Source organism: Ambystoma mexicanum, chromosome 4q, assembly GCF_040938575.1.
Source record: "Ambystoma mexicanum isolate Mex_15411 chromosome 4q, UKY_AmexF1_1, whole genome shotgun sequence".
NCBI classification, from domain to species: Eukaryota; Metazoa; Chordata; class Amphibia; order Caudata; family Ambystomatidae; genus Ambystoma; species Ambystoma mexicanum.
The window spans coordinates 1,075,242,281-1,075,267,866 of record NC_090928.1 but is presented as its reverse complement, the minus strand read 5'-3'; the positions used below and the strand labels follow the sequence as shown (position 1 = coordinate 1,075,267,866).

General features: G+C 47.9%; 1 protein-coding gene across 4 annotated transcripts in view; it reads left to right on the top strand.

The window, feature by feature from the left end:
• Positions 1 to 17,259: 17,259 nt before the first annotated feature.
• The window catches only part of WDR26 (WD repeat domain 26), a 1,161,882-nt gene continuing 1,153,555 nt past the window's right edge, over positions 17,260 to 25,586 (top strand). For 2 of the 4 annotated variants that reach the window (XM_069608652.1, XM_069608650.1), the window contains exons 1-3: positions 17,260 to 17,673; positions 18,793 to 18,892; positions 18,998 to 19,054. In XM_069608652.1, the coding sequence (XP_069464753.1) occupies positions 17,393 to 17,673; positions 18,793 to 18,892; positions 18,998 to 19,054 (438 nt within the window). In that variant the 5' untranslated portion in view covers positions 17,260 to 17,392. Of the gene's footprint in view, positions 17,674 to 18,792; positions 18,893 to 18,997; positions 19,097 to 25,586 lie in introns of all 4 variants that reach the window. The other 2 variants (XM_069608651.1, XM_069608649.1) reach the window with 1 other exon arrangement.

The following is a 25,586-nucleotide window of genomic DNA, read 5'->3' as shown; positions in this document are numbered from 1 at the left end:
AATCCCCAGGTTCGCCGAGGGTTAAAGACGCCTCGGCGACCTGGGGAAACAAAGGGACAGTAACTGCCTCTGGTGACCTCTCGCGCGAGGGGTCACCAGAGGCAGTTACTGTGACTGACGGGAGTGGCAGCCAGGCACAGCGTCGCTGTGGTTGGCTGCCACTTCTGTCAGATCGCCTGACTTCATGGCAGGCGCCTCTCCCGTCGCGGCTGCGGCCGCGACGGGATAATGCATCCTGCCAATGTTGCGGGCGGTGGGACGGGGCCCCGGCAGGGCCCCGGCTCAGCCCCACTTTTTGGAGACTGCCGGGGCCCGGCCCCGGCAGGCCCCGGCCCACTTTAAGCACTGCCTGGGTATCACTGATCAGGCCCTGGCCTGCATGACCTCGCTCCTCTCTTATCGACCCTCCCTGGTCCAACTTCGGTCCTTCCTTTCCTCTATCTCACTCTCTACCTGTCGTGTTCCCCAGGGGTCTAACTTCTCTCCCTGGCTGTTCAACCAATACCTAGCACCTGTCACCCATCTCATTGCCGCTATCTGCTCCAACTTTCAGTGCTATGCTGATGACAATAAGCTTGTTTTCAAGCTCCCCTCTGCCACCTCTTCTCCTTGTCTCATCTCTGACTGTCTGACTCCTATCCAGGCGTGGTATGCCACCAACGATCTCTGCCTTAATGCCAGTAAGACAGAGATTCTCCTCATCGGAACACCTACACCCTCCTTTCCTGGTACTCTCTGGCCGGCCTCGCTTGGCCCTCTTCCTGCTCCCACCTGTGAGGCTAAGAACCTTGTGGGTCATCTTCGACTCCACACTCTCCTTTTCTCCTCACAACTCTAACGTCTCTAAGAAGTCAAGCTACCAACTGCACCTCCTCAGAGGTATTCTTCCTTTCCTCCCCTTCCACCAGAAGCTCACTGTCTCTAGAGCTCTAGTTCTCTCTAGGCTAGACTACTGCAATAGCCTCTTTCTAAATCTGCCTGCTTCTACTCTCCGCCCTCTGCAACCTCCAGAAAAGGACTGCGAGACTTGTCCTTGGCCTCAAGCCCAGGGATTGTATCTCTCCAGCACTGAAATGCACTTCCAGTGGCTGCAAGTATTAAGTTTGAGACGTTCTGCATTGTCCACAAGGTCTTCTGGGGCCTGGGTCCAAACGAGTGTCTGAGGGCGCCTCGAGACAGGGAGGGCTCAACAAGGCCAGATGGACGATGGTCCCACTATGGCAGCCCTGCATCACATAGCGTAGGGGAGGCGGATAGATCCCAAGAAGCCCTGTACATGGCAAACTCTGTATCAAATCACCTGCCCATGCATCCATCCATCATTCCCTCATCCCGGGATCAAAATGCCTGAATAATTACTCACATGACATTAGAAACATCCATTGAGTCTGTGCGTTATGCAGCCTGCTAAATCCACAGTGCCCCAGCCCGTAATTCCAGTGTTGTGAAGTAACATGTATTTGGGAACGGACGGCCTCATCGCCCACGTAGCTATTGCGCATCCCAAACTATTCATATCAATCATTGCTCCCTCGCCATGGGCCCTGTCTCAAGGACATAGAACAATAGAACGTTACATTTGCAGTCAGACCTGTGGGCATCTCCTCGCCGCTAGCTGGAAACCGAAAGCGCCGCCCTTCGAATTCCTCATTTGCAACATCACGTCGAAAAGGCATCTGTGGCCGTTTGAAATCACTAATTATCCCATCGAGTGCGGCTGTGTGTGAAAATGGCAACTGCCTTCACCCACGAATGGGACGCCCCGCCCGTCGTTGCAACTCGGTACAGTGATGCATGAGGGCCCACCGTCACTCGAGTACTACGTTCCACTGACCCTTCACAAGTCTGTTCGCGACTGCACAGATAGTATGTGAAACAATGGGACCACAGCAGAATGAACATATCAACCAATCTTACACGGCCATCGGGTACAAATACATGATTGCAATAGCAAGATACAATTCCCCGATTTGCAGCGTTGTGCGCGGGACGTGCTCGGCCAAAGGGGAGAGCAGTTTGCACAGGTGGAATCAATCACCACAGGTGGAGGCCATACAGCCTGAAAACACATAAATTGCACAGCCAGTCTCCTCCCACAACCACACCGAAATGCTACCGGCAGGACTCGCGATGTTGGCCCTGGGGGACCTGATAGCACTGCAAGTGCTCCGACTCCAAGAAGTAGACGAACACCAACTACAACCAGCCGCACGGAGGAGACGCAGGAGGAGGAGGAGGCCAAGGCAGGGCCAGCAAGGCCCACCAGCACAGCCACTACCACCACGCAGGCAGCCCGCAATTCAACGCCTCCGAGCACATCCATTCAACCTCACTGATGAGCAGATCCACACCCTCTACCGTCTGGACCGGGACACCATAGCCGCCATTGTGGACATGACACAGGCTGACCTTGTCAGCATGATAGATAGCCCAACCGCCATCCCACCCCTACTGAAGGTGGTGTCTGTACTACACTTCCTGGCCACAGGCACCTACCAGCACACAGTCGGACAGTTGCATGGCATTTCTCAGCCACTGTTCTCACGGACACTATTGCAAGTGCTCGATGCCCTCCTGAAGCACGCAGACGACTACATCTCTCTACCACGCTCGGAGCAGGAAATTACCAACACAAAAGTGGGATTCCATGCACTTGCCGGCATACCGGGTTGCATTGGTGCCATCGACTGCACCCATGTTGAATTGGTCGTCCCACATGCCATGGAGGCCCAGTACCGCAACCGAAAACAATTTCATTCCCTGAATGTACAGATGGTGTGTGACTCCAACAGGATCATTACACATTGTTGTGCCCGATTCCCTGGATCAACCCATGATTCTATGGTCTTGAGGAACTCTACAATACCACGCTACATGGAACGACACGCAGGGAACAGATCCTGGCTACTCGGTGAGTCTCATTACATGCATGATGATGTGGGGTATGTGAATTGTCAATGACCTGCCAGGAAGGGGGGGGGGGTGTGCGTACGTATCAATGGCATTCCACATCATACGTTTCTCGTCCACATACAGGTGATGCTGGATATCCACTGAAGAGATGGCTCCTCACACCAGTCCGGAACCCACGGGACCAGCATGAGGAGGACTACAACCATGCCCACTCACGTACCCGTGTAGTCATAGAACAGGCATTCGGCCTACTGAAGACCCGTTTCCGCTGCCTCAGCAGGTCTGGCGGGGCACTCCTGTACCGCCATGAGAAGGTTGCAAAGATGGTCATGGCATGTGTCATGCTCCACAACATGTGCGTACGTAGAAATGTGCCCATGCCCCCTGACGCAGAACTGCAAGCACCTGATGATGGTCATGATGAGGGTGGGGATGTGGCAGCACCTCATGGAGTCTGCGAGGCACCGGAGGGCCGTGACATTCGTCAGCATCTCATTGATGTATGCTTCTAGCACTCACGCCTGGTGGCTGATACATGGACACGGGACTCGTGGCACTGCGTGTGTCTGGGACATGCACAATATGGACTGTACGCCTATGATGGCCTAGTACACAAAGATCAATGTCCACACTTCTCATTGGTTGATCGTGCACTTTTTATGGCATATGTGATATCATGTTGAACACCCTATCGACCCGCCACCCAAGTGAGCCCAACACACCCCCTCCACCCTCCTACCTCCCCCCCGAACACCAGTGTCCAAAGATGCTCATTGTCAGTGGGCTGTCGCTATTGCATGCCCCCTCTGCGGGTATCAGGGGCACCCCTGCCTGTGGAGCGCAGGTTCCTTCCAGATCTACGTTGGGGGCTGCCCTGGACGGAACTTGCAACGGATGATGTGTCTGCCTGCTCACGTCCATGCATGTCCCTAAGGGTTTGCGAGAGCTCAGTGAGCACACGGCGCACTGCGGCAAGTTCGGCACATACGTCTTTGGACGTCGCATGCAGTTCCCCCCTCAGGCTCTCAGTGCTACTCTCCATTTGGACTCTCAGGCTCTCGGTGCTACTCTCAATTTGTGCCCTTAGCGTCTCTGTACCTCTCTCCATTTCTGCCCTAAGTGTCTCTGTTGATGTTTCTATGTCTGCCTTGGTGCCCCCACATTCATCGGCATGGCCCTTGAGGAGTGTGGCCATTTGCTGCTGTTGGACGATTAACTTGTCGAGGGACTGTTGCCTCTGCTGGGCCATGGCCATTTGCGGTGGTGTCACAGAGGGGCTGTTGTCCTCATGTTGCCTTGCCACAGGGCTTGTGGGGGATGGCCAGTCGTCGTCTTGTGGCTGCACCTGCGTGGTATCCTCATGTTGTACGGGATGGGACAGACAGGGGGATTGGGACAGGTCATGGATGGATCTGACCTCGACATCCCCGTCTTCTGTGTCCGAGCATGCTGCCATCAATGGGGTGTCACCTATGGTGCTGCTGCCACCAGAGGCAGTGCCTTCTGTGGCATCCATTGGGGGGACCTGTGGTGGTGGTGTTGTGGCCATGCTGGCTGCTGGGGTGCCTGTTGATGTTCCCTCCTCTGTGCTGCCACCTGATTTGTGCTGCTGCCGTGTCTTGATGCGTGCAGCTGAGGTGGAGGGTCTCTGGCCGTTGGTCTTGGCCCTCTTTGCAGGTGTGCTGGTAGGGGTGTCCTGTAGCTCGTCGTTTGGATCAGACCCTGTGGTGGAGTAAAGGAGGGCGAGGGTTATTGATGGGTCAGTGGGAATTGGAATGGCATTGTATCACATGCATTGGGGTGGTACCTGAGGGTGATTTGGGTCGGGGTCTTGGAGGTGCTTTGATTTGTGTGTGGAGTGAGGGTGCAGTTGTTTGGCAGCCTGCAGTTAGGGTGTGCCTGCTGCACGTGTAGTGCGTGTATTAGGGGTTTTTAATTATTTATGTATTTATTGTGGGTTTTGACGTGCGCTTTCAGGCCGATGTGTGTGGACATTCTCCTGGACATGTGTTTCTGTTGCACTATGTGGACGCATGGTACTTCACATGGTTGGACTTTGTGGATTTGGCATTGTTTTATCTGGCCCACCTACCTGAATCTTCGGATGTCTGCACTCCTTTCTCCATCCCTCCGACTCCCTCTATGCTCTCCATTCCGATGGTGGAGGCACAGATTTCTTCCCAGGGGGTCAACTTGATGGGTGATTCAGGACCTCCCCCGGTGGCTGTGGCAATGTTGCGGTTGGCAGAGAGTACTGCGGACGCGTATCCGCAGGTCGTCCCATCGCTTGCGGCATTGCTGTGGGGTGCGGGGTGCGGTCCCCACCGCACTTACCCGCTGTGCCACCAGAGCCCATATGGCCTTCTTGTTTGCAAGTGCCGTCCTGGTCATTTGCGTGGAGAAGACGACGGCTGCATTCTCCTGGAGGGTCTCTGTTAGCACGGTGAGTTCCTCACGGGAGAAGTGGACCTGCCGCTTGCGGTCGCACGCTTTCTTCGCTACTTTTCCCATTTTTCGTGGTTTCGCTAGGGTGGTTGACGGGTTGGGGTGTGTTTCAGGGTAGTGATTTTAGTGGTTGTGTGGTTTTGGTGTTTTTATAGGTGTACGCCGGGATGTTTCCCGTTCCGGGCCCATGTTTTAACTTCCGTTTCCGTATATTTCCGGGCACCGTACTTTCCGGTAGGCGCACACTGCGGTGACCGCTAAGAGGGGTGGCGGTATTGCACCTAGGGCGCCGTACGGCGGCGGTGTGGGCCGTTTTGGGGTCATTTCCGCCATCGCGGACTTTGCACTTCCGCCGTGGCGTGGTGCTCGTGCCCGATGGGTCGGAATGGGCCGCACTTTGCTCCTTCGTACAATGGCGGAAACGCTATTTACGCTGTGGCGCTCCGGTCAGTCGCTTTCCGCCAGGGTCGTAATGAGGGCCCCTGTTTTTTTAGAAGGCTCACATTGCTCTGAACTATTATTGTATCCATAAACAAGGTATCAGAAAGTAATCTACAGATATAAATGCATAAACCACAGAAGACTGTGCAACGATGGAAACATGTGCAGTAAATATGAGTAGAAGTATTCATCAAAAATTATAAATCATTCATTATGTTACCTGTTCACATAGTATTTCTATGTACTGGATGATCGTTTGGAAAACATCGTTTGGAAAACATATAATATACACACATTTTACAAAATAGTGCAATACATTAGAATAATTGGGCCCCAATAAACTACTCACCGGGTTCAGCGCATGCTCAAATTTAGTAGGAACAGCATCGGGTATTAATTTGCGATGGAATCTGGGGTGACCCGTTTTAGTGAACTTGGGCTGTTCGTAAATTTCTTCACAGAAGTGCACGCTGCAGACGCGAATCGATTGCCCCTCATGTCAGCCAAGACATTGCTGGCTCTACATCCCATCTCGGACATTGGAAAGCTGCAGTTGGACAGCCATATTTTTACTAAATTGATATCCCTCGGAAAGACATGCAGGACTGTACTTCCACTTTTGGCATGGCTGACATTGGGGCAACCAAACACGATACACAAAGGCATTGATGGATTGTCCTTATGATCCGTTAATAAAAACAACAAAGAATCTATGTCAAAATAATGTGAGTACTTGTTACGCTCACCTTAGCTCTGCAGGAGCGCCTGGAAACCTCTACTTCACTGGAATCTGCGCAGGGATCTTCTGGAGCTGGGGTCTTATGGGCATGGGGGCTGCTCTTGGAATGAGGACACACGGCTGAGTATAATGGAAACAGTGCTGACAGATCCCTCCCCTCCACCTGATGCCCTCTCTGACTTCCCAAGACCCTTGTTGGTTGTGCTCACCTTATTTATATGGCAGGGAAGCTCTCCATTCTGCTTTTTCTCTAGCAGGGGCGCGAGTGGGGGTGGAACCAGTTACTTCACTGGTTGTGTGATTCGGGTCCAGGCCCAGACCTGCTGTGGCGTGGATCAGTGTCCTTTGTTTGATGGGGGGCAAGCTGGCTTGTCATTGTCCTCTTCATGTGTGCTGCGCTGTTCTCTGCACTTTAATGCTTGCAAGTCTTTCTTTATAGCCTTGCTTGTTCTTTGTGTGGTTCTTTGCACTTTACTGCTTGTAAGGCCTCTCTCTCTCTGTGCATCTCTCTCCGTGTGCGTTACCTTCTTCTCTGTTCTTTTTGTGCGCGTTGTTTTTATGGGCGTTTAGGGTCTTGCAGGCGACACCCTTTCTGCGCGCGTTGTTTCCATGAGCATTAAAGTCTTACATGCACTGTCCTTTCGGTGGGTGCTGCTTTCGTGAGCTGTAATGTTCTGCACGCGTTGCCTTTTCTGTGCGCGTTGCTTTCGTGAGCTGTAATGTTCTGCGCGCGTTGCCTTTTCTGTGCGCGTTGCTTTCGTGAGCTGTAATGTTCTGCGCGCGTTGCCTTTTCTGTGCGCGTTGCTTTCGTGAGCTGTAATGTTCTGCGCGCGTTGCTTTTTCTGTGCATGTTGCTTTCACTCAAGGGTTTTTCCTGTTTTCCTTTTCTTTGCAGGATCGGCCGGAGCCATGATGCTGGGTAGTCAGATGGAATTGCCAAGGAACTCCGGATGAACGTCGCAGGACCAGGATACTGGATGGAATCACCAGATGAGTATTATCGGCTGCCGTGGGTCGGGTTCGTTGTAACTTGAGTAACTCTGTTTTATTTCTTGCAGGAGCTGGTGCCGGTGAGTGTTATGCTGCGCGAGCATAGTAACGCAAAGCAGGGGCTCCATGCCTGGGTGTGGCTTATATAGCCAACCACACCCAGAAACATGTCAGCAACCTACTGTGACTGCTTGGCACTAATTCTCTTCCATGTTGGAGGTACAGTAAGTGGTTGGGTTTCCTAGGTACCCTAATGGGAAGAGAACTTGGCACCAGGTGCGCCAGGACTGGGTCCATCTGACCCTTCCTTTAACCCTTTGTGGATTGATTATGTCATTCCTCCTGAAATGTTGTGCCAACTTATGTGCCCAAATGGGGACAGGTGCGTGTGGGTGCTGTAGGGTTGGTAGTTGTGACAGTACTACAGCCAACATAAACTGAGAACATGCCCTACGAAATATTAGATTTGGAAGCAATACTGAGTAATGTTATGTGATTTGAGGATAAGATATGTCAATTATAACGCGCATGGACACAGGTGTTTCTAGGAGCCACAAGACAACAAAGGGAAGATAGGGGAAAGACGAGACAAACAATCCTACAAGGGCTTGTGTCATTCGGTTCATGTAAGTGTAACAACGCAAAGTGCATGGTGAAGTGATAGAGGGGAAGTGCGAGGGAGAGGGTAGGGGGAAGTGGGATCAGGGCAGCATGACACAGAGTAAGTGCAGTCATAGCAGTCCTGCTCAGGGTAAATGCAAGGAGGCCATTCAAGAGGGAGGCACCTGCAGAGGAGAGAGATCTAATACCCACTCTGTCTAGAGAAGTGTCTAACCCTCATAGAGTTGGAGGTAGCAGAGCGAGGGGCTATAGAAGGAAGGTATTTCGAAAGAGAGTTGGATGTAGTGCGGGCCTCGGCCCCAGGAATGCTTGCGGATGATGCACAGGGTCTTAAACTTGATATTTGTAGTCACTGGGAGCCAGTGAAGAAATGTCAGGGCTGGAGAGATACAGTGCCTGGACTTGAGACAAAGGATAGGTCTTGCAGTCCTGCTCTGGATTAGTTGCAGAGGGCGAAGAGTAGAACAAGGCAGATTGAAAAAGAGGCTGGTGCAGTAATCCAGCCTAGAGAGAACCAGGGCTCTCAAGACAGTGAGCTTCAGTGGTAAAGTGAGAAATGGTAGAATACCTCCGAGGAGGTGCCACTGAAAGTGGTCCTTCTTGGCACGATCCGTCAGGCGTGTATAGAAGGAGAGAGTGGAGTTGAAGATGACACCTGGGTTTTTTGCCTCACAGGAAGGTGAAGATAGAGGGCCCAAGGAGGGTGGCCAGAATGAGAGATGGAAAGCAGGAGCAAGGGTACCAATGAAAAGGATCTCAGTTTTACTGGCAATAAGGAAGAGATTGTTTGAGGCGCAATAATCCTGAATGGCGGAAAAACACTCAGGAATGAGAAAGGGAGGAGAGGAGGCTGAGGGCATAGCCTGAAAGAGAGCTGAATGTCATCCGCATAAGACTTAAGGTTAGAAATGAAGGTATAGATGAAGTGGCCCATGTCCTAGTTGCAGAGAAAAAAGTACACAGGACGGTTAAAAATGGTATAGACTTTTTGCATATATTAAATTGAAAACATGGTGTACATTGTGTATAAAGCTATAGAAAGTGGCAGAGCAGAGAACATTTGACACTAAGGAAAACAATAGTAAAAGTTGACTAACCGTTAGTTTGAAGAGCAGATGAGCCGATTCAGCAAGCAATGAAAAAAGTGGATAGATGGCGATATCCTAGTCGATGCACCATAAATATGTTGGGTATTTTGTGTAGATTTGGGGCCTAGCGGTATTTTCTTACCACCAAAAATAAAGTAATTTAGCAATAATCACTCCTTGCATTCAGATTGGGTTTGGTATTATAGTGGTATCGTGGCTATGCATTATTTCAGTACACAGATAGATTTAGTTGGTATGCATTTTGTTGTGGTATATTGATGAGCATAATTTCTTTGTTTTATTTGTGGCCTCAACATACAAAACCCCTTTCTTTTGTTTAGATTGTTCTTGTGATCTCTAGAGGCCTCAGGCTTCTACATTATTCAATAACACCACATTTTCATATGGAGTGCCACTTATGGCTGTTATCACTGATTTATCTACACCAGTGAGCTATGCTTCCATAAAGTATTCACAATAACATGTGGTGTAATCAATAATTTATTTACATTAGTGAAACTATTTCCAGAGGCCTCTCTCTCTGCTGACTCATGTACGTCCAGCAGACTATCAGATTGTGTTCCACTCAGAAGTCACACACACATATACACTGAGTGGAACCACGCACACAGCTATTTATAATTACTCATAACATAACTTTTTCCACATGGGATGCTTGGCATATATTACTTAATAACCTCCCCTTTTATCAGGTGATATGGGCTAACTGCACCAGAGAAAAACAGAAGCAAATAGAAGCCTTTACGCAGATTGTGATTTACATCAGTTTCATTTAAAAAATCATACATTACCAGTTTTGCGAGGCAGTCTTTTCTAGAAAAACATAAGAGAAACAATTGCAAAATACATGGCATTTCATTAGATTCTTTGCAACAATAAAAATAACAGTGCATCAGTTGACTTGCGTTTCTGAATGACAACATTAGAATGCAGCTATCGCTACGCTGCCTGACTGAAATAGATTTCATTCACACACCGCACTCTCACTTTGTATAAGATAATTACCAGCAAATTGTAGCTGTTCAGCACGCAAACTCTCTGGGCTGGTCGCTTTCTTTAAATGGCTCAGGGCTTCCTTTTAGAGCACCCGGCGAGGACATGCAGTTCCAATCTGCACGCTTTTGTCCTCAAGCCGGTGCTAATTGACAGGAATCTCCAGCCTGTGAAGGTCAGCAGTGCACTGGAACGACGCCCCTCAATCAGGCAACCCCACAGCAACTCCCGCCAAGTCCTCACCGAAGCTGTGCAAAATGTCTTCTTTCTCCCCGGGCTGCTTCAAGAGACCTCTGTTACAGCCCCTAACCTGATGCCTGCCCAATAAGAATCCACTATGTCATACCCTCCTTCTTCAAACAATAGCTCACTTTTCAGTAAGAAACTATATCCACTAATTTCCTGCTTATCTGAGTTTTGTTTCCTGAGCAAGGACCGTGAAAAGCACAGAGAAAGAAAATAAAATTCTGAATGTCGGTTTAAAATGAGTTTCAGCCTGCCTCATTTTTGCACATGGAGAACACATTCTAATATTAAGAAGTTAGAATCATGTTAGTACTGTTAATTATATTAGTTCATTCATCCTCTAATGTGTCTCCTGCAACAGAGGCATTTGAGGTGAGAAAAGAAAAAAAAAATGGTGTGTTTTTAAATGTGAAAAAAAATGATGTGTTTTTGACTGAGTAGCCTGTCTTCATTTACATATCCATATGTTACACCGGCAACACATGGCTTGCTGTACCGCATTATAGCAATACATTGATCCCATGCAGTGGCGCTGCACTCCAAAAATACGCTATATATTGATCCCATGTAGTGGCGCTGCACTCCAAAAACACGCTATACATTGATCCCATGCAGTGGCGCTGCACTCCAAAAACACGCTAAATAATCCTACAGACCCCCACATCCCGCCAGTGAAGCCCCCTTGCGAGCGCACGTGCAAAGGCACAAACTAACATTGATACTGGAGGGTGGGTGGATGAGGGGAGCGAAATAGGCCCAGAACACATTGAAAGGACACAGATATGTTGGTTGCAGGGACGGGGTCTTTAAAGGGGGTGTGGAGACACTGGGTCTAGGGAGACCATGTGGTCAAGGGTCCCCGTGCCAAAGAGCCCTTTGAGGTGTACATGGTGTTTGGCACCTTCAGGCTTCCCACCCAGCCAGCCCCCTTGCGAACGCACATCCAGAGGTGTGAACTGCCATTGATACCGGAGGGTGGATTGATGTGGATGAGGGGAGCGCAATAAGCCTCATTACAAGTCAGCCGGTCTGGAAACAACGGTGGCGGTAAATCCGCCACCAGCATTGTTTCCAGACTGGCTGATTCCGAGTCCTGCAGGCCGCCAGGTCTGACCTGGCGGAAATAACACCACCCACCTGAAGGCGGACATGGAAACACCGGCTCCGTCATTGACGGAACCAGTGTTTCCATTGTCCTGGGAATGGGGACTTACAGAATTCCGCCTCCAGAATTACTGGGTCACCAGGGTTGTAATGCCCCGGTCATTCTGTCAATCACGGAGGGAGGTGGAATGGTATTACCAGTCCGGCGGCAGCCTGCCGGTATTTCCGGCACGGCTAATGCCGGACTCATAATGAGGCCCACGGTCTTCAAGGGAGAGTCTGGAGATACCGGCTCTGGGAAGGCCATGTGGTCAATGGTCCCCGTGCCAAACAGCCCTTTGAGGTGTTCATGGTATTTAGCACCTTCAGGCTTCCCACCCAGTCCGCCCCCTTGCGAGTGCACGGCCAAATGTGCGAACTGCCATTGATACTTGAGGGTGGATGGATTTGGATGAGGTGAGCACAATAGGCCCGGAACACATTGAAAGGACACTGAGATATGTTGATTGCAGGGACAGGGTCTTCAAAGGGGAGTCTGGAGATACTAGGTCTGGGGAGGCCATGTGGCCAATGGTCCCCGTGCCAAAGACCCTTTTAAGGTGTACATGGTGTTCGGCACCTTCAGGCTTCCCACCCAGCCAGTCCCCTTGCGAGCGCACATCCAAAGGTGCGACCTGCCATTGATACCGGAGGGTGGATGGATGTGGATGAGGGGAGCGCAATAGGCCTGGAACACATTGAAAGCACACAGATACGTTGATTGTAGAGACAGGGTCTTCAAGGGAGAGTCTGGAGATACCGGCTTTAGGGAGGCCATGTGGTCAATGGTCCCCGTGCCAAAGAGCCCTTTGAGGTGTATATGGTATTCAGCACCTTCAGGCTTCCCACCCAGCCAGCCCCCATGCGAGCGCACGGCCAAAGGTGCGAACTGCTATTGATACTGGAGGGTGGATGGATTTGGATGAGGGGAGCGCGATAGGCCCGGAACACTTTGAAAGGACACAGAGATATGTTGATTGCAGGGATGGGGTCTTCAAAGGGGAGTCTGGAGACACTCGGTCTGGGACGGCTATGCGGTCAATGGTCCCCGTGCCAAAGTGCCCTTTCAGGTGTACACGGTATTCAGCACCTTCAGCCTTACCACCCAGTCATCTCCCTTGCGAGCGCACGATTAAAGGTGCAAACTGCTGTTGATAACGGTGGGGGGGTGGATGTGGATGAGGGAAGCGCAATGAGCCCGGAACACATTAAAAGGACACAGAGATATGCTGATTGTAGAGACGGTGTCTTCAAGGGAGAGTCTGGAGACACCGGGTCTGAGGAGGCCATGTGATCAATGGTCCATGTGCCAAAGAGCCATTTGAGGTGTACCTTCTATTCGGCACCTTCAGCCTTCGCACCGACCCAGCCAGCCCCCTTGCAAGAGCACGGCCAAGGTGCGAATTGCTGTTGACAACGGTGGGGGGATGGATGTGAATGAGGGGAGCGCAATAGGCCAGTAAACCTGTTGAAGAACACCAATAATTCACTATCCTCTTATATGTTTGTACACGCTGTGCACCTACAAATATTTTCCACCCACTTTCATAATGACTCATTTAAAAAAAAAAAAAAAAGTAATACTTTTTTAAAGTGGGTTTCAATGACAAGCTACAAATTGTACTGCTGCGGTGTAGGTACTGTATGCATATATCCGTGGTATTGTCCCGAGCCACTTGGGAATTTTTCATGAATGGTGCGAACCTCACAGGCAGGTATTACTCGTAGAACATGGAATCCCAGTCTTCCATTCATCCACCATGTAAATGCATGGTAGGCCACAAGCCTGCACCACCTGTGAAAGAGATACAGAAAATGTTTACTGGAATGAACCTAATATTTAATGTATTATGTTGTAAATATCTTTTTAAATGTAAGGCACTGTGAGCCATTAAAAAGTAAATTTCCGTTGAAAGCACTAACAGCGCTTGGGATATCAAGTGGGGACCAATTGAAATTGTGAACTCCTGTTTGATAAAAAAACAGTTGGGAAGATGGTGGCACATTTTTATTTTTTCTTCCAAGTGAAAGTAAGGCAATTGTTTGGACGTAGATGCTAAAGCTGAATATTGGGGTTTGAGATTAGAAAAAAAATGTATTCAATGTAAATTAAAATGCTTTTGTCACTGACCCATAGATAGAAGTTACACTGATATAGGGGAACAACATGAAATGTTAGCCACCTCGGTTATCAAACACACGCCATATATTGAGTTAAGTTACTCATCACTTTGATTACGTGGGCAAACTGTAGAATGAAGTTCGTGCATAAGGACCACCAGCATTCGCAACCCGGATCTTGTAAGGCAGGCTGCCCTGAAGTCATGCAGCTCAGTAACACGTAATGGTGGTGTGTCTTCTTCAGCAATGTAGGCCAAGCAGACAGAGTTTTCTCGGCAACAGCAGTTCTCCAACACACTTGGCATAACCTCACAACGACAGCAGGTACACAAGGTGGAAACGTCCTCCATGCGACTGGTTCAGGCTCTGGTGATTTGATTGTCGCAACTGGCATCTGATTCCCCATGGTCTCGACTTTTTTCTCTTTCACGGATTTCCTCTTCTGAATATTTCTGGTTGTACATGTACAGATGAATATTGGCCATAGATCCTGAATATTGAAAAAGTACATAATCAACAGTGGGATAAATAGAAATGTGTTGGTTTGTATACATTAATGCACTGAGGTTTCACATGAGAATGTAAACGAAAAACAAGCAAAAAAACAGCCATGTTAAAAAATACAATTGTGCAAAGGCAGGATTAATCGGAAAACATTTTTAAAAAATCAAGGATGCATGTAAAGAACATGCCATGTTAAAGTATAATTAAAATATGGTTAAGCTACTAATGAGTTAATTATTTTATGGCAGCATAAGCACCCGCTGCAAATGTATAAAGTACTTGGCAGATAGCTGAACAGAGCTCATACAAATCAGGCAGACTCGAAAAGAAATGCACAGACACAAAAGAAACTCCAACGATGTGTGATCAGAAAGGCTTTGTTTACATTTGTGAGGAAAGCAGCATCTTGGCATTTACATGCAGACGCGTCAATAGGTGGCGCAGAGGATGTTCACATGAGATGTGCATTGGCGTGGTGAACAGGGGCGCAAGAGTATAGTGATGTCAGCTTGAGTGATATGATTTAGTGCCATAATGGCACTTGAATTTAGGGTGATAGAGCAACGGATAAGATTTCCACAAGATGGTGGTGCCCAGGTAGACGTTTTTGCCGGTATAAAAGTGAGGAAAACTAAGGTAAGGCGCATAGTATTTTTTTTTAAGATGGACCGATATACGATGGAACACACATGCCAGATCGATTGGGACAATAACAATTATGAGCGAACTAACCATTTAATTACTATACCGATTACCCTCCTGTCAGTATTCAGAGAGAATCCCTTTCCCTTCTTTGAAACTGTCTGTCCTATACATTCCTTAACAAGGTGGGTTGTATTTTGTTGTGTGCTAGAAATGTCTGTTGTGATAATAATAAAGTAGATATTTGTAACTAACCTTGACTGGTCAGTCCCTTTTATCATTGGGTATTAATTATATTGTCACTGTGGTGCAACTAACCAACGATCCATGACTTAGCGGAGGGTAAGTCTGCCGTTCCTTCCATGTTACCAAAATTGGACAAGGGGGTTTATAATTTGCTTCTGTTTCCAATCTGTTTGGATGCCTTCTGGGTTACGAGAGGTGTGGGGCTGATTGATGGTTTATAAACCGATATCCATCCCTGGACCACTGTTGCCCCAGAAGTTAATTTGTCGTCACGCTAACATGCAAGCGAAGTGGGGCTCCTGAGAACCAGGGGAGGGGCTCCCAGGACTTGAGGGTGAGAAACAGAGGACAATAATCTGCAAAACAAACATCCAAGAAAGAAGTGGGCGGTCCCCTAAGACTGTGAGTCAGAAGCGACATATCACAGGAAGGGATTCCCAGATTGAGGGTTATAAAACCCATATCCTCCAAGGAGAAGCGATTCTGTTGTTGCTATACATTTTCCTTAGTTGGCCCACTTGCATAACAATTCCTAATAAAGTTGTATCTTTTAAAACCAAAATTTCTGTGTCTGCTTCATATTCAGTTAAACCTAGGTTTATTGTTCATAGATTGAAATGTGTTTAATTATTTAGAGCATGGAAAGTCTCACGTGAGGTGTGAGGACCACGATTAATGACTGAGGAGTAGGAATAGTGATGGAGTTGGAATATTGACCGGGAAATGGGAATGATGAGTAAGCAATAGTAATGATAGCTGATGCATGAGTTGTGATGAGGAGCATTAATGTATTAGGATGAGAGAACAAATGAGGGGAAGGAATGAGAAACCAGGGATAACGCAAGGAGGACCAATGGTAATATCCTAAAATGTGTGAGAAGGAGGAACGAAGAGGGGGGACTGGTGAGTGATGACGAGGCTGGTGAGTTAAAAGGACAAATGAGGCATATGAGTGTGAGGGAGATGTGAGGATGTGTAAACAGTACTGGGCACCATGTCTGTGGCGAGGGGAATTGAGTGTGGGGCAGTGACAGCGACCATGGGTGACATGGATCCATTTTGATATGGACTCAGTGACAACTGCACATGTAGAAAGAATAAAAGGGGGGAAATTGTTGAGCATTAGGAACTGTGGGTTGCCACGTCTGTTAATGTTTCAAATCTCGAATGCACTGACAGCCGGTGGGTAGAAATTGGAAGGCGCATGCTTGTGGTGCCTAATACGTATGTCCTTGTAGCTTTGTTTTAGTTTCTACTCCTTTGGCGCTGGTGCTAAAATTAATATACAAATGCGTCTTGTCCCCACTCAGCTGAGTAGGTAGGTATGGTCCACAAGATTCATTGTTTTTTTATTCATTTTTATTGGGTTTCTTCAATTTCTCAATGAATTGTTCAACTGTTCCTAATACAGTAAATTGTCACGGTGTATTTGCATTGTTTTTCAGGTGGTGCTGACACGTGTTTCGTCTTTATCAAGGCTGGTAGGTGTTTGTCCTTAGTAGGGTTGTGATTGGAGCGAAGAGGGGACTCTTAATCCCCAACGATGTCCAGAGTTACTGGGGAGCAGAGGTTTTAAGCCAAGGCTCCTGGTAGTAATGATGAGTCCAATCACAACCCTACTAAGTCCGTTTTTTCAATGTGCTGGCCCCATCGTTAACTAGAGCATGGTAGAGGGGAGCGGACAGAGTGTAATAGAAAGTGACCGACTCACGTCCCCTTATGACACTGCTCTGTTTACATAGCGCCTACGGTGCCACTACCTGCTACCGGAAGTGAGCGAAAGACAGTACAGGAATTTCCGGTGACGTCGCCGTCTGGACTCCATTAGGGCTGCAGCTGAGCAGATCCTATTCACAGTATAGTGTAGACAGCAGAGCTAATAACAGCTGCTCCCCCTTTGGCTCCACCGCACCCCGGGGCTCACCCCCCTGCCCCCACCTGCACCGCCCCCCCCCCACGGTCCCAACCATTTCCCCCTCTAGCCCCGCCGCCTCCCACCACGGCCGCTCTCGGCGAGGAAACTCTGGCCTCTGCTTCCTGCTCCTCCTCATCTGACTCGGACACCGGCGGCGCTTCCCCGCCCCCGCGGAAGAAGCTGCGAGCATCGGTGGCGGAGGGCGCAGGAGAGCCCGGGGCTTCATCGGCAGCAGCAGGCCCCGCCGCCCAGGCCGCCTGCCCCGGCCCGCTCCCCCCCTCCCGCGGCAGCCCCCGCAGCCTTAGCCCGCAGAGCGCCGCCGCCATGCAGGCCAACGGGGCCCAAGCGCCGGGGGGACAAGGGGCGCAGGAGCCGGGGGCGCAGAACGGAGAGGCACCACCCGAGCCGGCTCATGCCAACGGGCTGCTGAGTCTCAACAACAGCAACAACCTGAACCTCAATAACAACGGGGTCACTCCTGCCGCTTCCTCCTCTGGCAACGCCACAGAGCTGGGGGTCGCTCTTAAGAAGAAGAAGCGCCTGTCACAGTCCGACGAGGATGTCATCCGCCTCATCGGCCAGCACCTTAACGGGCTGGGGCTCAAGTGAGTGCTGGTGCTCGGGGTGACAGGAGATGGGTCTGACTGATCAAAGCCTTCGCACACTGTCAACATCGCACCCCACACCTCCCATATATATGCCTCGGGCACCCTGCGACCCCTTTCAAACGCGGATTTGGGTTGCGGAATAAGAGAGCCATTAATGCGCCAGTTGTCAGTTTCCAAGATCCCAGGAGTCCACGGTGCTACGTCTGCCATTTAAACAGCTGGTAACACGTATTACTTACTATAACAGTCCCTTGTCTGTTCGCCGCAGTGATGGCCCCCTTCCCCGATTTGGCATAGAGATGTCTGCAAAGCAAGAGCGGGCAGTCGAAAGCCCCCCCCCCAAAACAAGTGACCACTTTCGGTGACGGCTTAGTTCTGATCTGACACCTCACCGAGCACCCTCTTGGGCAGTAGGGCCCGCCTGGGCTTGATCATGCAGGCACTTGTTTACATCCTCTGCGAGAAGGGCCGCTCGCTCCTCCTCCTTCCCATCTCTAGGCCTGATTTGTTAACCGGCAGCGGCCATTCCTGGGGATTGTGTTAATTCCAATAGCTATCACGTTTGCTGGAAGTGTGTGTCTGTTTCTAGGGTCTCTTCCTCCAACCCCCACAACAATGTTTTGGGTCTTCGTAACGTAGTAAGCGGCACTGCATCGTTCTTTGCCCACCCACTGATTGTGGGCGACGAAGCAATAGTCAGCTGAAACCTGATCTCAGTTAAGGAGGCGATCAGAGTTGTTTTGTCTGGTTTGGTGCTACAGTGGATGTGGTTGCATGGTTTGTCAGACGTCCTGTCCTTGTATACTCTGCTGCTTTCCAGAAAGAGATCTATTCGAGGAAGAATCTGGTGAAAGCCTCAAAGGGTGGTGTGTGTTTGTTAAGGACCCCCAACCCTCCCTGGGCGATGATCTCCTGGCAAATTAAGTTACTGCGCACAGTTTACTTGAATCAAAGAGTGATTATTTTATAAGTTGTCGGTTAATTTGCATGGTCCATTATTTTCCATTCAGAGGAAGCTACAACACAAAAACGTCTTCTTAATCAACACATAGTGTGATGCCAGACTTATAAACGTGATGCGGGTAACACGGCGTTCAACTCTCTCTTCCTCTGCAGCCAGACAGTTGATCTTCTTATGCAAGAATCGGGGTGTCGTTTGGAGCATCCTTCGGCCACAAAATTCCGCAATCACGTCATGGAAGGCGAGTGGGATAAGGTAACGGCCGAATCGCACAATCACAAAGAATAGTGGGGGTCGGAGGGCTGCTCCCGATAACGTTTTAACTTGTCTTTTTTTGTTTGTTTTGTTGTCCTTCTCCAGGCTGAAAACGACCTGAACGAACTTAAATCTTTAGTGCACTCACCTCATGCAATTGTGGTAAGAGGCCCGCTAGAAACGTCTCAAATATTCATTAAAAAGGTGTGCAATTAATGTACCAGTACTCTAATGTTATGCCTTAGCCATCATGCGTTTACTGAAATGGTTCGTTTTGTGTCGTGTGGTGTTTAGATTGCACACAATCCTGTTAAATGACATGGTTTACACGTGTTTATCGTGATCTTCACTCGACGGTCCAGCATAAGAATACAATTTTCCGAGTATGTAACGAACGGTTCGAGCCGAAGCGAACACCTACCTGTGTCATTGCTGTAGTGTGGGTGTTTGTCTGGTTGGTGTCGATGACCGTGTGGATCCCGTACCTACCAGTGTTAATGTTCACGACGGCCTAAATATTTTTTTGTACACTTGTTAACAATGCCTTTCTCTGGATTGTTTGCCGGATGTCCTTCTCTAGTTCTCTTGTACATATTTTGTGTCTGTATCGACATTAGTTGCTTCTATAGTTCTGGGTTTATTTCAATTCTTTTTAATGGGAGACTGTTACACGACAAATGTATTACATAACTGTGTTTATGGCAAGGTGTGCGGAAACTCGCAGTCACACCGATGAATGGCGCTTGGGTTACAGTAGTCCTCGGAGGCGTTGGATTATACCCCCAGGGCTCGAGTTTTATTTGACAGCGGCTGGCCAGACCTGTCGGTCGTAAGCAGTGCAAGAGGACATCGTCCGCCCCCTGAGTGTAAACAATGCCGGATCAGCTGATTGCTGCCCTGCTCCGAGCAGATTCATTTGTTGTTCGTTTGACGGCTTCCTGTCTGAATGGGAGGGAGCAAGTGCAGCCAGGAAGCGAAATCGCACCAACAGGTAGCTTGTCAATCGGAGCTGCTGTTGCACGAACGCTTGCCCCGCACCACCCCCCACGCTTCCAGGACCAATCCGATCAAGACCTATGCTTTTTCTTCACGGCTTTATTTGCTTGAGTTCTGTCCCACCCTAGTGCAAACCAGACACTTCATCAAGCACAGCTTAGAGTAGACGGTTAGTGAGATAGTCCTACTCCCCCGCGCCCTCTGTCCGCCTTATGCACGATCGCATGGGTTACTTATTCGTGAATGCGTTTCTTGGGATGCTACGCATTTTTTGTATATGATTAATGTTCGGCTTACATTGTGACTTTTCTTCTTTTTACCTACAATTTTTACAAACGGTTAAAAGAATCGTACGCATGTCAGTTAAAACACTAACGCAATTGAGCAACACTCTACTAGTACGTTTTTCAGGGCATTGACTTTGCCTTCCTGTGCTGCAATGTTTGAAATAGGCGCTTCTCTGTTGTACACTAAAACATGCTGAATGTGAAAGGATTGTATTGCAGCTGTGCTGTGGGTAGTTAAGCTTAATCGAGTAGTCCTGAATGTGCTGACATAGTTTTGAACGTGATACAAAAGTCCTGTTAAACTGTGTAATTTTCCGCTTCTTGGAGAACCACCTTACATGCCAGGTGACCAGCATGGCCGTGCTTGACTCTTTGTTATAATAGTCAGCCTAGAAGAACCGTCACTTTGGCGTTTGTTGGGCACGTTTTGGGCCGTGCAAGATCCGACATTTCTGGGAGCTGTTTAGCGCCTGCTTTGTATTGTAGCAAAGTCTGGTTAGCTTGATGCTATCAGCTATGGGGCTCGGGCCTACTGGTGCCATACGCACGTACCTATGTGATTAGTCATTTTTTGGTAATGTGTATGAAGGATAGATTGATCCATCGTGTATAACCGGCAAACAGTTGAAGTTTTAATCTCATGTGGAAGTTAGCTTTCTGCTGCATACTGCAAAGCTCCTGATATCCCAACAGGTGCCTTCTAGCTACTCAATGACCAATATGTGCTGACTTTAGCTCCTGCTTAGCAAATCCTGCTGTGACTTGAAATTGGACATTTTTATACTGTACTATAGGTTGACCGCAAAGAAGATTGTCTTAAAGGGCTGTGTATTGTTTAATTTTCTTTTTCGTGTATTCGTTTTTCAAACCCCTTTTGTGTGCGTGTGTATATTTGCAAACATTTCACTACAATTTCATATACCTCACAAAAATGCATGCATTGGGTATAACATAGACGCGAGATCCAGTGCTAAATGTCATAAAATCATCAAGTGCTAGTGCATAATTCCGTTCTACGATGACTAATTTGTAAGGGAGTCTAGCACCCTCCTAGTGGTGGTTCTCAGAGTTTGTGACATTCTTTTATAAAATTAACTGCTGCCAAATAGACACTCTGTTGTTCACCGTTAGTACCCTTTTCCAGCGCTCTTCGTCAACTAACATGTGAAACCCTCTGGCGATGACCCACATACCTCTTACACATATTGAGAGTACATCACATCTTAAACAGATGTCTCAAATTTTCTAGGCTACCCTTTATTGTACACAAACGGCATGTTTATTCATTTCTGGGGATTCCCCTTCTTGGACCCCAGTCATCCAGTGTACACAGCTGGTTTAGACACAAGCCTTAAAAAAACAACTGTTGCTAAAATGGACTGGGTGAATGCTTTTAAGTACCCTGGAAGTATGATCGTCTGTACGTTTATATTCACTTAATGGGCTTTATTGCTTTAACTTATCACATTGTTTAGGCCAATCAGACTCTTTCCGTTTTACCTTCAGGGCTACAAATGTTAGCAGGTCTCTTAACTCTCCATCTCTGTTAGCAGGTCTCTTAACTCCCCATCTCTGCTAAAGTATACGTACATTCATTGTAGAATGACTTTAGCGCACTACAACTTCTGTTATGAAATATTCATGCCAATTCCTTCTACAGAGGCTTTTATATTTTGGACGGCATCATCAATCTCTTTTTTTGGAACATCTGAGTGGGACTGGATTCCCAATTCCAAAAGAGCAACCACATGGACACAACTCGGTGCAGGATTTGAAGTTGAGTGGTGGCGGGAGCTGATTAGCTTCTGCTTGTGGCTTAGAAGTTCTAAACAAAAAATAGTCCCCAAGTGGACCATTTTAGAATCCTATTTGGTCGGCGTTACGTACCACACATTACATGTCAAACAAAGGCAAATTAATAGGACCTAGGCAAAACGGGCATATGCAAATCGTATACTTTTATTTCTAGGCTCTGTCCTACATAGATTAGGGGTATTTCATCATCTCCCCCGAAGTAGAAACAACAAGCGCATTTAACAGTATACACAACATTGACAGAAAATGAGTTTGACGGCATACACAAAATGTGTTCTATGCAGAAAAATGCACCATGAATTACGCATATAGAACATTGCAGAAAGAAAATACAGTTTTGACAAGAAATGCTTATAACAATGAATAATAAGAACTCGCTGCCTGGCCGTCGTCCTGCTCGCAAAAAAAGCTAAACCAATGCAGAAGAATTCAACAAGTCATAAATCCTGCCCCCATCAATCTGACAGAGGGGATGTTTAGGGAGGCCCATGCATAGCAGGCCGTTAGTAGGCAAGTTGTTGTCTGGCCTATAGACACATCCCAGGTGTATGTCCCAAAGTTGAGCAGCCCTGCCCCTATGTATACAGAGCATGTACGCTGTTCAGAGTGGACGTTTCGATGGAGAGATGGAATTGCAGCCTTCTTCAGGACCCCAAGGGAGAGTTGGAGCGTTGTTGATGTGGAGAAGCCAATGTTTAGAACAAAGTTAAAACCTGGTAAGGAATCCAATTAGATTAATAAGGTACTATATACACTAAAATTACAAATGTGAAACACCGACTATCTGTGACATCACCTGCATAGATGCGTAATCCATCATTTTGTGACGTCTTTGCAGGCCAATTATAGTTTGATCGATGAGGATGGCCTCATCTGCAAATACTTCACATGGAGATGCCCAATTTTAGGTGGAAAGGAACTAACAATATCCACCTCTTTCCCAGATCGCTCATGTAAAGGTTAAACAGGCCAAGTTTAGTGCGAATTTGCCAGCAAGAGCCTCCCAAATGTCCACATGAGTGCCAAAGCATCAATATATTCAGTCCCCCCCCCCTCCCTCCACCAGGATATTCATATTCTTCATCTTTTCCATAGGTGATGGTGATTCACGCAATCAAATGTGGCATGCAGATCTGGGAAGGCCACATGCAGTTCTCTCAGTAATTTTATTGTAAGCCCTTCAGATCTGTCCCCACTCCCTTCTTAAACTCTGTTCGGACGATTGATAATATATTGGTCTCTGTAGCCCATGCCACTAAGAATGGGGAAATAACCATAACCAGGGATTCTTCTTAAGCCTTGCATTGGACAAACCATCGGGGCCCATGGTCCTTGAGTTTTTACATTTTAAAGGCATGGTCTAGTAACATTTTTTTATTGTCCCTATGGGTCGGCCATGTTTTTTTTTTAAGCCTAAGTGGCTCGATTTTAGAAAACTTTCCTATGGACCTTACCCGAGTTTTCGTCCATTGAACGCATGCGAAAACAATCACCAGGGAGCCGCCATTTTCTGATAATCCTATCTTTTCCCCGATCGCCCTGGCTGACCTGCTTTTGCAGCACTAAATCAATTCCCCCGCCCCTGAGCCTGACATTATCAAAACATTCATATTCCCCGCCTCTCCCCGTGACGTTTCTGAGCTGCGTAGGCAAACGCGCCCAGTCGTCTTCTGCGCGACTCCACACAGAACCCGGAAACCAACACAGATCAACTCCCAACACAGCGCGCCACAATTCGGAATATGAAATTGTACTTTAAAATGAAACAGCAACACAGTACATTTGGTAAAGTACATTTATTTGACATTAAATGTTTAGAGAATATTCAGCAATTGACATATGAACTCCGGAAGCCATTTATTTTCTTTTATCTGTATCCGCAATAACTGTTCCGTTTCATCTTTGAGTCACGCGCTGTTCCTTTATGGTACACAGGGTGTTCATTTTCGTAAAAAGAATCACTTTGGAAGCATGGTGAACCGCAAGGCTGTTCCATCAACTAGGCACTAGTCCAGCCTAAAGGTTGATTATGTTGCTTCTAGCCACTAGTACAGCGTAAGGGCATGTGGGCCCTTGGCGATCGTCCCATAATATGGGGATCGTGCTCCAGTTGTTGACACGAAGCTGCAGGTGTCTGCTGAAGAATCCATCCGCCGGTGTCTCAAACAGATGGCAGTGGCAGAAAGGGATCAAATACCTGTTATGAAAACAAACAAATGATAATTAGTCTCGCTAGCCGAACTTCATTAATATTACTCATTTTATTTATTACGGCCGATCAGAAACTATTTGCTTGCAAGGATAGTTCAATGGAGTATGTTCGTCTCTAAAATCCATGCGAAAAGTAACAAGATAAATCGAGGCCAGCACACAATGATAAACGACAGTCTACATGCGTGAGGAATGATATATGATATGGCATTTGTAACGCGCCTATACTCAAGTGTTTCTAGGCGTGACGAGGCAGGTGGGGAACAAGGGCAGACAGACAACGATCCTACTAGGCCAGGTGTCTTTCTGATCGCGCATGGGGAAGGGCTGTACATGGCTAGTTGAATACAAATTAAATAATAGGGCCAGCTGGTGGCAAATGCAAGGTAAGTGCCGGGAGAAGGGGCTGAAGGATGCAGAGACAGTCCCGTAGTGCAGGGAAAGTGGCTGGGCCAAGGACCGAGATCGGTGAGACCAGTGGACCTGCATGCCCATGTGCCCACTACGAACAGTTTTTTTACTTGCTTTTCCTAGCTCTTCATTCATTTATTCATGCATCCATTCATTAAATCTTCATTCCGGTATAAAAGCGTGTAAAGATTTACTTTATATTTGAAATTTCCATTGTGTCTCTTCGTAATGCAGTCTGTAAAACGGACCGTGCTCTTGACAATGATTTTTCGTATACTGACCTAAAACTGAAACTCGGTCTAGTTTCTGAATTTTCTGCCTTATCGTCTCTTACGTTATTGCGCCCTCCCTTCAAATGTAGTTCTTTCGGCATGGTCCCTGTCTCAAGGTCAAAAAACAATAGACCCTTATACTTCCAGTGCGACTTGTGGGCCTCATCTGGGCGCTGTCCTTCGCAATCCATCTATGTAGTGCGCCTCAATGTGCAAATGCGAACTGGCTTCTCTCCCAAATGCCACGGCCCGCTTGGCTGGCACGTTCTAAGTGCCCCAATTTTGTCCCCGTTTGTCTGCGAGCTTTGCAGCCCAAATTGAGACATTTCATTTTTGGCGGAAGGTCAGGGAAAGTATAAAGTACCACAAGAGTTGAGTTAAAAGTGAGATTTATTGTTTGTTTTTATTATTTGCAATATGCAAGCCTCCCCTCCGTTAACAGTGCGCAGCATTTACATTTACATGAGATGAGACATGAGAAAAATATATACATACACATATGTGAGGTAAAAAGAGAGAATTCAAAGATGACACCCAGCTTGTTCGCCACCCATGATGGTGAAGGTAGGGGTTAGGTTTACAGGTACACTGTACAATAACATTTATTTACAAAAAGACAATCGTATTGCAATTATTTAAACCGGGATTTGTACTTCACAATCAGCTGTGCTTCGGGTGGGGATGGCACAGTCGCAATGTTCG